A 14594-nucleotide genomic window follows, 5' to 3' on the forward strand; every position below is an offset into this window, starting at 1 on the left:
TCTGCAGTCCATTAATGGTGTAACAAGGCAAGGCAGTGCTGAAGACGAGGGGGACGAGGAGTTTCCGTACCAGATGTTTCGTCCCCCGGAAGAAGGAATATTTCCCGTGGTTGTGTCCAACATCCTGAGCTTCAACACCGTGTGCATCCAGCTCGATAAGAATGCCAATCCGAGCACACCAGAAGAGAAGCTTGTCAACGCAATGCTTGATTCATTCCTGGCCATGATGAAGGTGCTACCAGACGTTGCGCCCGATTTCGAGCCTCTCACCGCTCCCACTGTGGGTGCGTTTATCATTGCTTATCCTTTATGTTGGACTGTAGAGGCCTAGAGAAAGCGACCAGGCAGAGAGAGGTTGCGAGCCAAAGTGCTTTTTAATCCGACGGAAGGTGAACTCGTCGTGTGAGCGCGAGCATGCGCGGGATGAAGGTGGCCGTCGTTATCGTCGCGCTGGCGAGCCGCCACAGGACGCAACGACTCACGATAATGGAAATTCGTAGATACAGGATTTTTATTATGATGTTTTATTGAGACAGGTAGAACACAAGGAATCTAATTTGTGCAAATTTAAAGTCCTGGGAAGTATTGTTAAAGATGACAGGAAAGTTTAGAAAAAATATTATCTCCAACAAATGTGTCTCATGAAGTCTGACTGACCTGAGCAAATCTGAGTGCATTTTATTGTGGCACTATTTTGTTGTATCTGGCACACTTTTCTATCTTTCACACTTTTCTATCTTTCACACCACTGGACATGGGTTCCACACCATTTCAAACAGCATTTTGTCATTCTCTACTTGAGGGTATAGTATGCTTGATCGTCAACTTCGAGTTAACCAAGGGAGCCCTTATGTCTGTCATCCGAGTGCTTACAATGAATACAAGTGCTTTCTGTACAGTAGTCGCCAGCTCATGCTCCAGAGATTCCAACGCTGTAGGAGAGTTGGCGAAAAAATTCAACTCTCACTCCTTGTCCATGCAAAGGGATTATCAACTGGTAAAAACCACATTGTCTACGGGCGTTTCTGCTAAATAACTGGACATTTAAGAGAAAGTCCGGACAACCGGGGCAGTCTGTAATCTTCCGGGACACTCGGCGCAAATTTGGGACAATTAAGTTTATGAAAACCAAATGCAAACCACTTGTGATATATATTCTCGTAGCTGACACCATTATCGGGACTTTTATTCTTTTGCAAAAGTGGGACATGTCCCGAAAATCACAGCGCTACCTTGTGGAAACCCATGTTTCCACAATCTCGGGGTGTCAGCCCGTCCGTTCTGTCGCCAAGGAAGACACAGCAAGGGGAAATGCAAACGATAGGCAAAGCAAAGTTTATTCCATAATTTTCAACAGAACTGGCCGAATCTTATCAGGGTCGAACCAGGCTTCCGCCAGACTGGTCCCCGGCAGCACAACTGCCGAACACCCCCCCCCTTAATGTCATGTGACCGACAGAAGCTACTCGTTTTTGAGCACACGAACTGTTATCTTATCAGTTCCCGCAACCTATGAGTGGGGAGTGACTTTTTCGGGTTAAACCCGATTCCGCCCGGTTATTCCCCCCTCCCGAACTGACCTCCGACCAATTCGGGTTAAACCCGATTTCTCCCCGAAATCCAGTCACTGTGAAATCCTCGAGTGACGTTTCCACTGAAGACGAACAAAGGTCGCCACGTGTAACACATGTAAGAATGGGTCATATACTCTCCAAGCAATACACCCAGGTGTGTCAACACTGTGTATGCCTTCGGGGATTACCGCTGAAAGGTCACGATCGCGCACACACAAAAAAAGAAAAGAACAAAAAAGAGAGATTAGGAAATGACTTAATAGACAAGAAGAGAGAAAAAAAACACTCGATAACACCCGAAGGTACAATTATCGCCCGATTTCTCCCGAATTACAGATTTAAAGTAGCGCCCGATTTTTACTCCCCGAATCTGAGAAAGGCATTTAACCCGAAAAAGTCACTCCCTACCTATGAGTGACAGAAACTGCGCAATGCGCTTTCCTTCTCCTCCTCAAGCAGCCCAACGATGTGTAGAGGCCCCGGATTGGTCTCCTCAAAACGATCCCCCACTATGATTGGACAAACCGCTTGAGGTGACCAATGAGAGCCTATCTCTGCTTTGTTGACCACCTCGAGAAGGGAGAAGGAACGGGAAAGCGTACATGGCAGTTTCTTTTGCCCATAAATTGGGAATAACGCCGTGGACGAGTCCCATTCCTTTTGAGGGACAGGTGCATTTTTGCGGGTTACTATCCCGTTTTTAGGTTCTCCCGTGACTTCACCACCGTGCCAGACGTGTTTCCCTTCTCGTACGACAGTGTACGAATTGTGAGGTCGGCACATGATCTGGAAACCCTACAGTTGTGTTACCTTTCATGGATGACCTATGGTATATTCGCATTGCAGGCATGGCTTGCTGCTGCCAATACAGCTATGATCACAGTTGGTACAGAGCCCTTGTGAGAAATGTCGGTCAAGATGAGGTCACTGTGCTCTACGTCGACTACGGCAACTCGGAGTCTGTTCCCTTTTCTAGGTAAGTTTCACTTTGTCCTCTTTGTCATTGTTGTGTGATGTTTTTTTCTTCCCCCTTTTTTTTGGGGGGGGGGGGGAAGACGGTAAGTCTCAAACAAGATGTGTGCAAATAATCAAACAGACCCTCGAGGGATAGTCTGAATTATTGGACACGGAAATATATTGGTTCTACAAGGCGTTGGACAGTGCTAACAGTTTTGTCTGTAAAATTCAAGAATCCGAATTTTTTTTAGTATGAATTACCAGTCGGTGACTGTATTTCACAGTTTCCTCTACGGGGATATTGAGGGAGTAATCTCCGATGTTCTGCTTTGGAAAATATGCCTTAGTCCTTTTCCAATTTATGAAGGCCACGACTCCGTTGTTTGGGCTCAAAATGTACGATTTCAGGAAATTCCTGTGAACCGTAGGCACGCATTGCATCCTGGGAGGTTACTGTAATCTGGAAGTGAGAGCTGTCCTTCATGTTTCTTTTTCGCTCACCTTGACACCTCGTAGAAAATTGGTCGAGAAACAGTTTGGAGACCTTCTTCTCCTTTGTTATGAGCAAGTTCCCATAGTTCAAAGCAGCGCTAAGCTATCTGGGATTTTCTGAAGTCATCAATTTAGGAGGTAAACAGGTTCCAAATGGGTTACGTGCTTCACCGAGTTCACATTGGTCGCAAAAGGACATAAAGCCAGATTTGTGGACCCTCATGTTCTTTGGACTGTATGTCTTTTTGAGAAGTAAGAGCTAAAAATCGTGTTTTATTTCAGGCGATATCGGGCGCGAAAGCAAGGTTTTCGGGTGGAAAATAAAAAAATAAGGCCACTTCTTGCATTTCAGATACCAACATGGGGGTGCTGAGCAGGTTTGGTGAATGTGTAGTGTTTTGCGTTCTCCTGTACCTGCATTCGTGGCTAAATTTGCACTGTGGCTACCTTATTTGCAGGTTTTTTATTGTACGTTTTTTTGTGTTTTTTTTTGTTACCCAAACTGACAATGGTGGAAATTTAGGGATAAACTTCCACTATAAAAAACTGGGAGGCACGAACACACGAAAAAGGGACAGACACACAGATCTTGAATTAGGATTGTGAGGATCTGTGTGTCTGCCCCTTTTTTGTGTGTCCGTGCCTCCTGTTTTTTTTTATCATGGAACTTTACCAGCTTTGCCTGCACGCTATCCCTTCAGGGGGTAAGGACAGGCTTCACTGCGTTTTTCTCGTAAACACAATTAATATGTGCAACACACAAAAAAAGAAACTGGCTACTAAGTTACACACCTGCTAAAGTTTTATTGGGGGGGGCTTCATTCGTGTAGAATACTCCGTCTCTTTCAAAATCATATCACACATCCCTACTCGTATACAGTCGAGCCCGTTTATTACGATCTTCGATAGAACGATAACTCCGATATTGCGATCGAATTGTTGGTTCCCGTCGGCTCTCCCATTGAACTACATGTAAACAAAACATCGATATAACGATCGCCGCAAAAGCGCTCGCTCGCATATGGTGATCGGAATTCTTCCGGCGGCCGGTAAAACGCGGGAAAATTAGAAAGCAAGATTGCACCATTTCACTGAAAACAGATTACATTGGCATTTCCAAGAGCCTTCGCCTCCGTGCCCGCTAAAGTGAGAGTGCAGTGCGTTTATCCGCGCATGACTGCCAGGGATTAGACTGCGTGCGTTGCACGGCACATGACTTCGAAATGGCGGAAGGAGCTCGCGAGAAGTAGAGGAGGTTGCTCCCTCTCCACATCGTTCTCTCGTCTTCAAGCTTTTTCTCTTCTTTTGCTGCGTGTTATGCTACGATGGCATCCTCGGTTCCGAGACGCTTTTGACGAGGAAAGACGCGTGGCTCGACCCCAAGTTACATGCGCTCTACGGGTTTCGTACTGGTGCAAAACCGCGTTGTGAAGTACCGCGGCTTCAAAAACGTGTATTGGCAGACAGTTGCGTGTCGACACCCAAACACGAGTCGATGGATTACCCATGGCGGAGGCGCATTCTGATAGACCTCGCAGTCCCGATCGTGAGAATGATGATGACTACGGCATTGGATGATGAGCAATGGATGAGGTCGTCGATCTCAAAAGGTGCGGCGCCTCACACGGTATCGGCGGTTACGTTATCAAAAGCTTTCGACGCACAACTGCGTCGATTTAAAGCTAGATAAAATGCTTGTGTGCTCACAACAAACGCACATGTTCAGCGGCGTTCTACTTGTGGCGATCTACTTCGTTTGCACAAACCCGAGCGGCAATTTCTCGAAAGCTCGTTTCTAACGATACTCTGGTATAACGATCAGATTTCGCGTACCCGTCAATATCGTTATAAACGCGCTAAACTGTATGCGCTGCTGTAAGTGTCAACATGGCGTGTGTAGGTGACAACATTTCCGATTTTTTCTCAGCTTGCGCATTCTGCCGGACGAGTACATGGACATTCCAATGCAAGCAGTGGTATGCACACTGCACGGTGTCACTCCTGTGGCTGACACACAGGAGGTGATTGCGGCTATGGTGGACGTATTCCGCGAAGATGGTCAAGAGCAGTTCCTGGCCAGGGTCAAGGTATGACACCTGTCGTTCATTTAGTACCTACTAACAATGACAACAGCTTTTCTTAAATGATGATGAGTGGGGAGTTTAATTGCCAGGGGCAATATCCTTACCCCATTGCTGGCGGTAACGTGGTGAAATACACTACGTGCAGCAAGTACACGCATTTTACTAGCTGCGCTACATGCATGTGAAAATTAGAAATATGAACCGTTGCGCTCTTGAAATGCAGCACTCTAGTCGTGTTGAACCTAACAACAGCATCTTCGATGCTGAGGGAGAACTTATAAATGTACGTATTCTTATTACTCTTAATTATTAAAACGAGCTCTGTCAAACGTAAGTACAGCTTGGGACAAAAGTTTACGGAACACAGCATCTGCGTGTTTCTTCATAGGAATGACCCCCTGCTAGGTATCAGAGATCGAATAAGAAACAGGTGACAGGCTATTGTATGCCCCTACCAGTATGTGTGTCAGCTCCTGTTTCCTGCTAGTGTGTCGCTCCAATGGAGAAATGCGACACCACGATGTTCCGTAAACTTTTGTCGCAAGCTTTCAATCGTTTCAAACCCCATGTTGCCTTCCGGTGATTAAATACAGGGCGGGAAAGTGACATACAATGCCATTCTTGGCTTGAACATGACCGTCGTGCAGTAGAGACCCATTAAAGTGTACCTAGCAGTGACGCGAAAGGAGTACGTAAAAAGCAGTCTAACGGCATAACGCACATCCACTAAATGCACCCACCTTTTGCACTGAAATAAAACTGGGTGATACCATATAAAAAACACAGATTTTTAGGCAGGATATCAAAAGAAGCACTCCTCAGATGAACACAGGATGGTGGGCTGCATTGTGGGGTATTCTCCAATGCCCGTATGAGTGGCTGAATTTGCACTTCGGCAAGTTCAATTTCCGTGGTTTTTCGCGTTTTTACCCTCGGTGACGATAAGGGAAATTGGGGGCACAAAAACGGGTTTGCCGGGTTTATCCCTAAAACATGTAGTAGATCGAGAGAAAGTCGGGACGTGGTGGAGAAGGGAAAGTGTCCAAGGAGAAAAACTAGGTTCCAGAAAGAGACGGTGTCTCTTGTGTTGTACGGGAGACGCTACAAAACGTGAGGCTCTATGTACAATACAGCCAGAGCGTCGAACCGAAACGTTTTTCGGTTTGTTTCGGGTTCGGGTTCGGCCATAAGGGTTTGGTTTCGGTTCCGCTCCGAAGTTCACATATATCAATTGCATTAACCCGGTTCAGAGGGTTGAAACCAGTTCAGAACTGGTACCAGCTTCTAATATGCTACAAAATTATAGGTAGCCACTAAAAATGATACAAGATCTCTTATTACGTTGTTTATGCATTTACAGTTGAACCTCTATATAACGAATTTGTAAATGCTGGCTCTTTGTTTCGTTAAATCGAGATATTCGTTAAATGGAACACGCCAAGTTAAACAAAGATGGCCGCCGCACTACCAGCGCCGCGCGTACCGCAAAACGTCATTTGTCATAAAACAGGTACTAAGGTAAGAAGGGCACAAAATATCAAGCTTTATTCATTACATAACGCTAGGTAATGCGTAATTTGTGCACAATATCGTTCTGAGCATTCATAACCTTCGTAACTCCGGATGACCTCGACTGCTTTCTCCTACGCGATCGCGTATCGAAGTTTCTTGGTTGGTTCACTTGCACTCATGACGTCCGGAAAGAACAACCGTACACCGCCGAAAAGAACGAGAAACGGGTACATGTCACGTAAACGTCTGCGCCGATGGAACCTTGAACGGCAGCGGCATCATGCCCATTTTACCACCGTCAGCATCAGCGGCGCGAACAAAAACAAGTAATGAAAAGGCACAAAACCGCAACGTACTGTCGTCTTCATCAACACAAGCAAATTAGACTTCTCGAGATGTCAGCAATGCGTGTTTTCTTGTCCGAAAACAGGTGCGAAGAGACCCTCGCGCCGGTTTCGAAACAGCGTCGGCGCAACGATTACCGGCGGCGGAGACGCACATGTCGGCACGTTCGTGCCTACAGCACGTGACAACCGAAGTAACCAACGAAAACTCGCGTAAGGACAACAGAGAGGGAAGGTTTCTCCTCCTTTTCTTCGTGGTGAAGGGGAAAGACACGCGCAGAAGAGCCCAGAGATTTCGTTAAATAGAGGTGACCAAACGAATGTATTTCGTTAAATCGAATGCAAAAATACATTGGCGTCTATAGGGATGCGTTCGTGCAACGGAAATTTTTCGTTAAACAGAGGATTTCGTTAAATCGACGTTCGTTATTGAGAGGTTCAACTGTATTTCTGTTTTTCGACCAACAGGGACCCTCTTTCATCCCTTGCCCGAGCAACGTGCCGCATACAGTGAATATCATTTATAATGAACTCGATGGTCATGCGAAAACTGTTCGTTATATCCAGAAGTTCGTTATAAATGGAGTCTCCTTACATTGGTTAAATATTGACGGTCATTTGTGATGTGTCCATTATAACCGGAAATTCGTTACAAGTGGGGCTGTTATAACCGAGATTTACTGTATCTAGGCAGGCAGACAGCTCGAATCCACACAACAAACCCAAGCTGATGCGGTATCCTGAACCGGTAACCGAAGTTTTCATATCGGTTCAGTTCTGGTTCACCTTCAAGATGGCGCTAGTAATTATGGTTCAGTTTCAGTTCAGTTCCAGCTAAAAATTACAGTTAATTTGGGGGTATCGGTTCAGTTCGACACTCATAATACAGCTATGTCCAATGAAATTCAGTGTATTGCCAGTGTTTTCTGGTGCAGTATTGAAAGAATCATGTGTTACTTTACCTGATGTTTTCCCCTGGTTTTTCTTTCTTTCATGTCTGCCAAGAACTCTGAAAGTGACGCGGTTGAGATAGACATTCTGAACTCCTCTCTGGAGCTTGTGTACCAGCCAGTAGCTGACATGAACTTGATCACCATCAACAGGAACACATAACAGTGAATGCAAGCTGCTGTTCCTACCTACTGTTACCTCTTTCCGAACTTCAGCAGGTCATGGACCAAAAGGAGTCTTGTGTCTAATATATGTGTCTTGTAACTCACACACGTGCTGTATTCTGTTTTGTGTAAGTGCAGGGTTGTGCAATGTTCGTAATTGTTCTGGCTCAAAACTTGTCCAATGTTGACAAGAACTTTTGCTTAAGGTTGCTCAATGTGCACTAGCTATGTCTGTGGAACGTAGGTATGGCATATACTCCAGTAGATCTTAGTTATAGTACAAGTATTATTTACTCGGTGGCTAGTCAGCTTCCATTTTGCAGTGCATTCTCTGATTACAATCGATTTAACTACTGTGATTTTTTTTCTTGATGCAGTGCATAGTATTGTGTGCATATGCCTGCATAGCTTTGCAAATATCATACAGTGTCAAATAAAGCTTCATTACACTGTTTCTTTCAAAGCAATTCTGCCTGGTGTCCTTGTTGTTGACTGCTTTGTGGATCTGTCTGTAGTCCCTGTCTGTCGGCTGGGGGGCCAGGGCATTTCCCAGGATTTTCATATCGGGGTGGGTGGGGCTTGGGGAGGTGACCCCCATGTCTGCACTCTTAAAACAGTGCTTCACCACATAGCACGCTGTTGGCCAACCATTGTACAGAGTGATACCTCTATCACTCTAGGTTTGTGAAAAGCGCGGGGCGTACGCCTTTTTTGTGACAATTAACATTTCTGCAGAAGTGTCACAAAAAGGCGTATACCTCCAGTTTTCAACAAATCGGGAGAGAGCAATGTCATTTGGGGTGATGGTTAGCTAGGAGCGTGCCATGTCGTGAAGTTCATTTTTAAGTGTGTGCTGCTTCTCTGGATTTATTCGATCTGACAGCTATTTTGGGAGTGGTGCACTTCTTTATTTTTATTTTATTTGGGGGGGGAGGAGGGTCTGGGACAACCAGTGCTGGAGGCTCTTGTGCTAGGCATACTTCACAGGGTGCAGCGCCGATATTCAAGTTTTAGATTTTATCAGTGCGCGTTGTATAACGAGTGATTATGTGTGTGAAATAAGCTGACTCCTGCAAAAACCTTGGTTGAAATGTTTTGCGTAGTCAAAGGTTCGCGGGCGGTCGTTGCCGGCGCGTGATTGACTATTTTAACCGTTGAACAGGCTTTGATCGCTTTTACGTGTTGCAAACTCGTTTGCATTCGAATACGCATTGTGCGATAAGAACGTGGGTTCTGGATAATCCTAGCGAAAGGTTATGAGGAAAGGGTTATCGTAGTTCGATGATTCAGTGTTATACCACATTACTCGTCTGGCTACTCTGGGTGTTGGTCAGCCGCATAGCGCATGCGCAGCTGTTCTGAAATCTGACATGGCGGATAATCCGCAGCCTGCCAGTCCAAAAAGAAACACATCGGGTAAGCTGTGCTATTTTCTCTCCCCCTTTTTTGTTTCTGTATATACCAATATATATACGAGGTTGATGACCGGGTCTAATGGAATCAAACAAACGGAATCCAGAGTATGAAGGTCCGGGTATGCTAACCCTAAACTGCTAGCTGCGGAAGACGTTTCATTCAGTCTGATCTCTCGACTGCGTGAATAACCACAATCGACGTTGGCATACTTTTGGGCACGTTCATTAGGTTCCCGAAAGCCACAGGTTGAGGGGCGGTTCGCTGTAGTCTTTGGTTCCCGATACAGAGTCGTGTCATCTGATAAAATCCGCACAGTCGTATTCTACGTAACAACTTGAGCACATAAATATCGACTGGTGTAGCCGACCGATCACCACTACGCGCGTTCCCTTGCGAATACACCGGGTTCCTTCGCAGACGTCCGAGTGACTTTGCAGCGGCCACGGCTTTACGAATGCCATTCATTTAAATATCGGTGCGACGAGCGTGTTGCCGCAATCCAAGCATTCCTGCGGCCCTGCCCACCGTATGAGTCACACGTTGTATATTCTCGTGGGCATGTCGCGACGGAAACACATGCAACATCGCACGATAACATTTTATTACTTGGGCAGCAGATCGCTCGACCGACCTGCCGTGACATTTGATATCCTTGAATGCTCGACGTGCGAAACACTTCACTCAGGGTCGCAAACCGTAGGAATCTGCACAGACACGCTTATAATTTCGTGTGTGCCGAAGCATATCCTTCGTGTCCAGGCATTTTTTTTTTTTTTTTGCGACGGAAATAGCGAAAGAAGTAATGCTATTTTCTGCACGCAATTGCCTTGAATTGTTTTTTTAAAAAATGCTTTTTCGCTGCCCTGCCCTTTTTGTGCTAATGGCCTAATGCAACGTAAATAAGGTTTTAAAAATGTTGCCACTCATACTCAAGCGAGTCTCTTTATGCAGTTGACACAGATATCAGTTGAATTAGGACACAATTGATTTCTTCTATTCAAAGGGCCTCCATGTCTTACCTATAGCTCCAGTAAACTCTTTTATAGTATAGGTGGGGTGCGTTGACGTGCGCTGGTTCACCAGAAAAAGGGAAAAGCACAGGTAAAGCTATGGTGTGACGTCAGATGCACGCCATCTATAGTCCTTTTTGATGTACGTAAAGTATCACCAGTTCAGTGTGAAACAATGCAGCAGGGGTACTTGTACAGGAATTTGCACATTTTAAACACTCATGTCTCTTTTCTGTGATGGACCACACACTTTTTACTCTTCCAGAACTTATTCCTAGTTGAAATGTTACATACACAAATTTATTTTGAAGAATAAGTATTATTTTCATCAATGCAAACTACACACATTTTTTAGAAAATGCATAGACTCGGTAATCCGCAATCTTGTCGTTTGCCATAGAGCAATCCTTGTGACTTTGAGGTTGCTTGTTCAATTTTGTTGTGTGATTCATTGAAAATACGCGTATGCAATGTAATGAAAGTTAGTGTAGCTGGTCCTGTTTTCTCTCGTTGGCATCTATGGTCAGTTCTGGATGTCTGCACAAATTTCTCTTTATTTCTTTTAGAAACTGCGCTATAGTTTTTACCATTTATTTGAAGCAACAGTGATGTGGTATCTATAGTCACACAAGGATGCATAAGCATTGAAAGCTATCAGTAAAATGTATACAAGGACATAGAATTGATACCAAGGACAGCACCATCTCGACATGTGTGAGTCATGGGGCATAAGAAATTTGATAGGGCACTGTGACAGTGCATGTGTTTGCATTTTACTGGCTGCTGTGTTACAGCGGACATTGAGGAGCCCCCTATTATGTATTATGTCTAAGTTTGTACTGGTAAACTCTTTATGCACAAGATGCAGTAAAACTGTCCCACTGTATCGGTATGCTTTTCTGGAAACAGCAAAATTCCAAACAGCAATGTCACGATTATATTATGTTCTTGTTAAATGAAACATAGCAGCTGCTGCTAGCCTCTGAGGGCTTTGCAAACACACCATCTATTTATAGAAGTGTTGCAGTGGCCCTGTGCCTATGTAGAAATGCGTTGTGGCACAGCCAGTCCGTGAAATTTGGGGTGGGGGAGGCCCCTTTTTTCCCCCGAGCCTGTTACGGCATCACATTTGTCTGGAGAAAAAGTGCCAAAGATTTCCGCGACTGTCGTCTCGAAATGTCCGTACGGTATTTTGCCAAATAATTCGCGCTAACAATTTCACGCTTCCTTCTTCACAAAAAAAAAAAAAAAAGAATCGAAAAGAGCGTTCTCGAGTGACTGCGTTCTGGAGTCGGCACTTTATTCCTACGAAGCAGAACGGCTATTTTTCGAGCATTGATCATCATCAGTGTCTGCCGTCGACGGGCGAGTGTCCCGAAAGACTTTTCCTTCTGGAAGTTGAAATTCGCTGCGGCACGATTTAGTCGTGGATGACAGGAGGGGGGGTACAAGTGTGGAAACACTTTTCGGTTTCACATTGAATCCCCACGTTCCGGCTGCCCGCAATTCACCCGTTGCGTGAGGCACGAAGCTCGCGTCGTCTGCTGCTTCGGGTCGTCGTCTCTGTCGTTGGCCGGAAGACTAAATTGGGAAGGAACCACATGTCTGGCTCACCTCCGAGCGTGAGGCCTAAACGTGGGGCTGACGGCGAATGGCGTCATATGCGAAGGATTTGTGTGCGGAAGGAACGGACAAGTTTTTCGACAGTTTCATTTGGGGGGGTTCAGGAGTGTGGGGATTGTGGCATTTCGTCTGAAGTTGTGCAGGATAAATGTAAAAGGTGATTATTTTTGTCGATGAGAATCTGCTTTCCAAATTTTGCAGCGACGTGATAATAGCTGCTTAGAGTGATCAAGCGGACAGCTGCAGTGAGTGCTAACGAACGTCTCCGGACTAGGCAATCAGCCGGATGAGTAACACTAAATGGCTCCTTCCCCCACTATCAATCTAAGCATCGCAATAGTCAATTGAGACCTCGATATCCTGAACAGTTACAATGGCTTAGGACAGTCTCGTGGTTAAAGCTCCTGCAGCTGCTATACGGAGGAACGTGATATACTTGGCAATATACTCTTAAATTTTATACACCTTCTTGAGTGTAATTAGATGATATCCTAACCGAGTCCCTTTTTCGTGTAAATCAAAGCCCTATAAGATAGAAGTACACCCTCCAGGAGAGGTGCTATTTCAACACCATCTGACGTGTAATTGAATGAATTGACCCTGATTCCATTTTTGGTGTAAGTCAACACCCTCAAACAGTGGTGTAACGTGTGCAGCCTTCTTTCCATAGTGAGTGTATTGCGCGTACCAGCCGAAGTAATTGCATAACATGAAAATGTAATGCATTGTGGACCGATATTGTCCCGATATGGCGTTCCAAACTGGCGATATATTGGACCAATACGCGGACGTATACGTTTGGATAAGGATGTGCGCGCTTAAATTTAGTGATAAGTTTGAAACGTCACATAAATGGGGATAATGGACCAAAAAGCTCACTTAGAAAGGCATTTTTTGGGGAAAAAATCTTCCCGGGAACAGGCACCGCCAAGGATACTGCCCCGAAAGGCATTTCCTTTCTCAGAGAAAACAGATACTATACAGGGTGTTCAAAATTAAGCTTTACACTAGCACTTTATAAATAGGCGAACGCGGAAAATACCTGTTATAGACAACTCTGCCGCTAGATGTCGCCTGTCCGTTCACATGATTCCGGAGCCAAACAAAGATGACATTTAGAATGGTTTCTAGAACAACAACCGCACATCCACTTCTGCGAACTTCCACATTCCTGTGTTTAAAATTTACCGCACAACTAATTGAACGAAGCATTTCCGATTATATTGAAAAGTCGTCTCCAAAGTGAGTCAAAAGGGAAAAGAAAATCCGAGAAAAACAAAGTCTTAATGCGAATGGACAACGACCTTTCCGCCCCAAATTATCTGCTATGAGACACTTTCACTGGTTGAATGATTTCTCATTGCTTTCTTTCCTAACTCGTGACACGTATTGCTGTGTGCCAGACATGCGGTTTAAAAGACGATAGTCTCGGCACCCATGCCAATGGTGCATTCCACACGGAGAGGCCCACATTCGGGGCGCCCATAACATCGGGTCAGAGTGCACCTCCGCTGTCGGGATGGACTCTCACCTCGCTTGGCAGTCGGTTTCCTTCGAGCATCGGAGCCACTCGCTCGTACTCGACATGTAGCCTTATTGATCAGTATTAAATGTGTTATGCTGCTGTAACCCACTCGGATACACTTCAACTGGCGACGAGGATGGGATACTGGTGACGCAGCGGCAGTACACGACGACACGTCAGTCACCGCACGTCTGAAAACATCTCATCCGACGACACTGCGTTTCCCTTTGTTCTCCGGAGCGAGGAAGCAAGATGGCTACTTTCGGAACCGCCCCAGCCTTCGACGCAGACGTGGAACCATGGAGTCACTACGTTGAAAGGTTAGAACAGTACTTCGTCGGAAACAAGATTACAGACGGGAATCAGCGCACCGGTATTTTTCTCTCGGTTGTGGGACCGAAAACCTACGGGCTACTTCGGAGACTCCTGGCCCCGGCCAAGCCGAGCACAAAGACCTTCGTGGAACTAGTAGCAACACTCAGCAGTCACTTCGCCCCGAAGCCGTCTGAAATTGTGGAACGTTTCCGTTTCAACTCTCGTGTCCAGCATGAGAACGAAACTGTATCTACATTTATCGCTGAATTGAGAAAACTATCTGAGTTCTGCGAATTCGGAACCACTCTGGATACGATGATACGGGACAGGCTGGTATGTGGTGTCAGGGACATTGGCATACAAAAGCGATTGCTTGCTGAGCGGGAGTTGACCCTGGAGAAAGCTACTACACTTGCGTGCGCCGTAGAAATGGCAACCAAGAATGCCATGGAACTGAGTCAGCCTCTGGACAACTCAGTGAACCGGATCATCAACCGAAAGGGTCGACAACGTCCGGTTGGTCAAGAGCCTAAAGGAACCCCACCAAGACAGGCAAGTCAGAAATCTATGTGCATACGTTGCGGAAGAAGCGATCACGGAGCACCAGCATGTCCATTTAAGACTACT

At 45.6% G+C, this 14594-nt stretch overlaps 2 protein-coding genes across 7 annotated transcripts in view; both read left to right on the top strand.

Annotated features, from left to right (window-relative positions):
- The window catches only part of LOC135400304 (RING finger protein 17-like), a 73334-nt gene extending 64789 nt beyond the window's left edge, over nt 1–8545 (top strand). For both annotated transcript variants that reach the window (XM_064632122.1, XM_064632123.1), the window contains 4 exons: nt 8–284; nt 2421–2550; nt 4951–5110; nt 7969–8545. In XM_064632122.1, coding sequence (XP_064488192.1) covers nt 8–284; nt 2421–2550; nt 4951–5110; nt 7969–8076 — 675 coding nt within the window. In that variant the 3' untranslated portion in view covers nt 8077–8545. The remainder of the gene's footprint in view (nt 1–7; nt 285–2420; nt 2551–4950; nt 5111–7968) is intronic.
- An 842-nt stretch (nt 8546–9387) lies between these two features.
- LOC135400305 (ensconsin-like) overlaps nt 9388–14594 on the top strand; it is a 77302-nt gene continuing 72095 nt past the window's right edge. For all 5 annotated transcript variants that reach the window (XM_064632129.1, XM_064632135.1, XM_064632132.1 and 2 more), the window contains exon 1: nt 9388–9494. In XM_064632129.1, coding sequence (XP_064488199.1) covers nt 9449–9494 — 46 coding nt within the window. In that variant the 5' untranslated portion in view covers nt 9388–9448. The remainder of the gene's footprint in view (nt 9495–14594) is intronic.

This window comes from Ornithodoros turicata, chromosome 7 (assembly GCF_037126465.1).
Source record: "Ornithodoros turicata isolate Travis chromosome 7, ASM3712646v1, whole genome shotgun sequence".
Lineage (NCBI taxonomy): Eukaryota > Metazoa > Arthropoda > Arachnida > Ixodida > Argasidae > Ornithodoros > Ornithodoros turicata.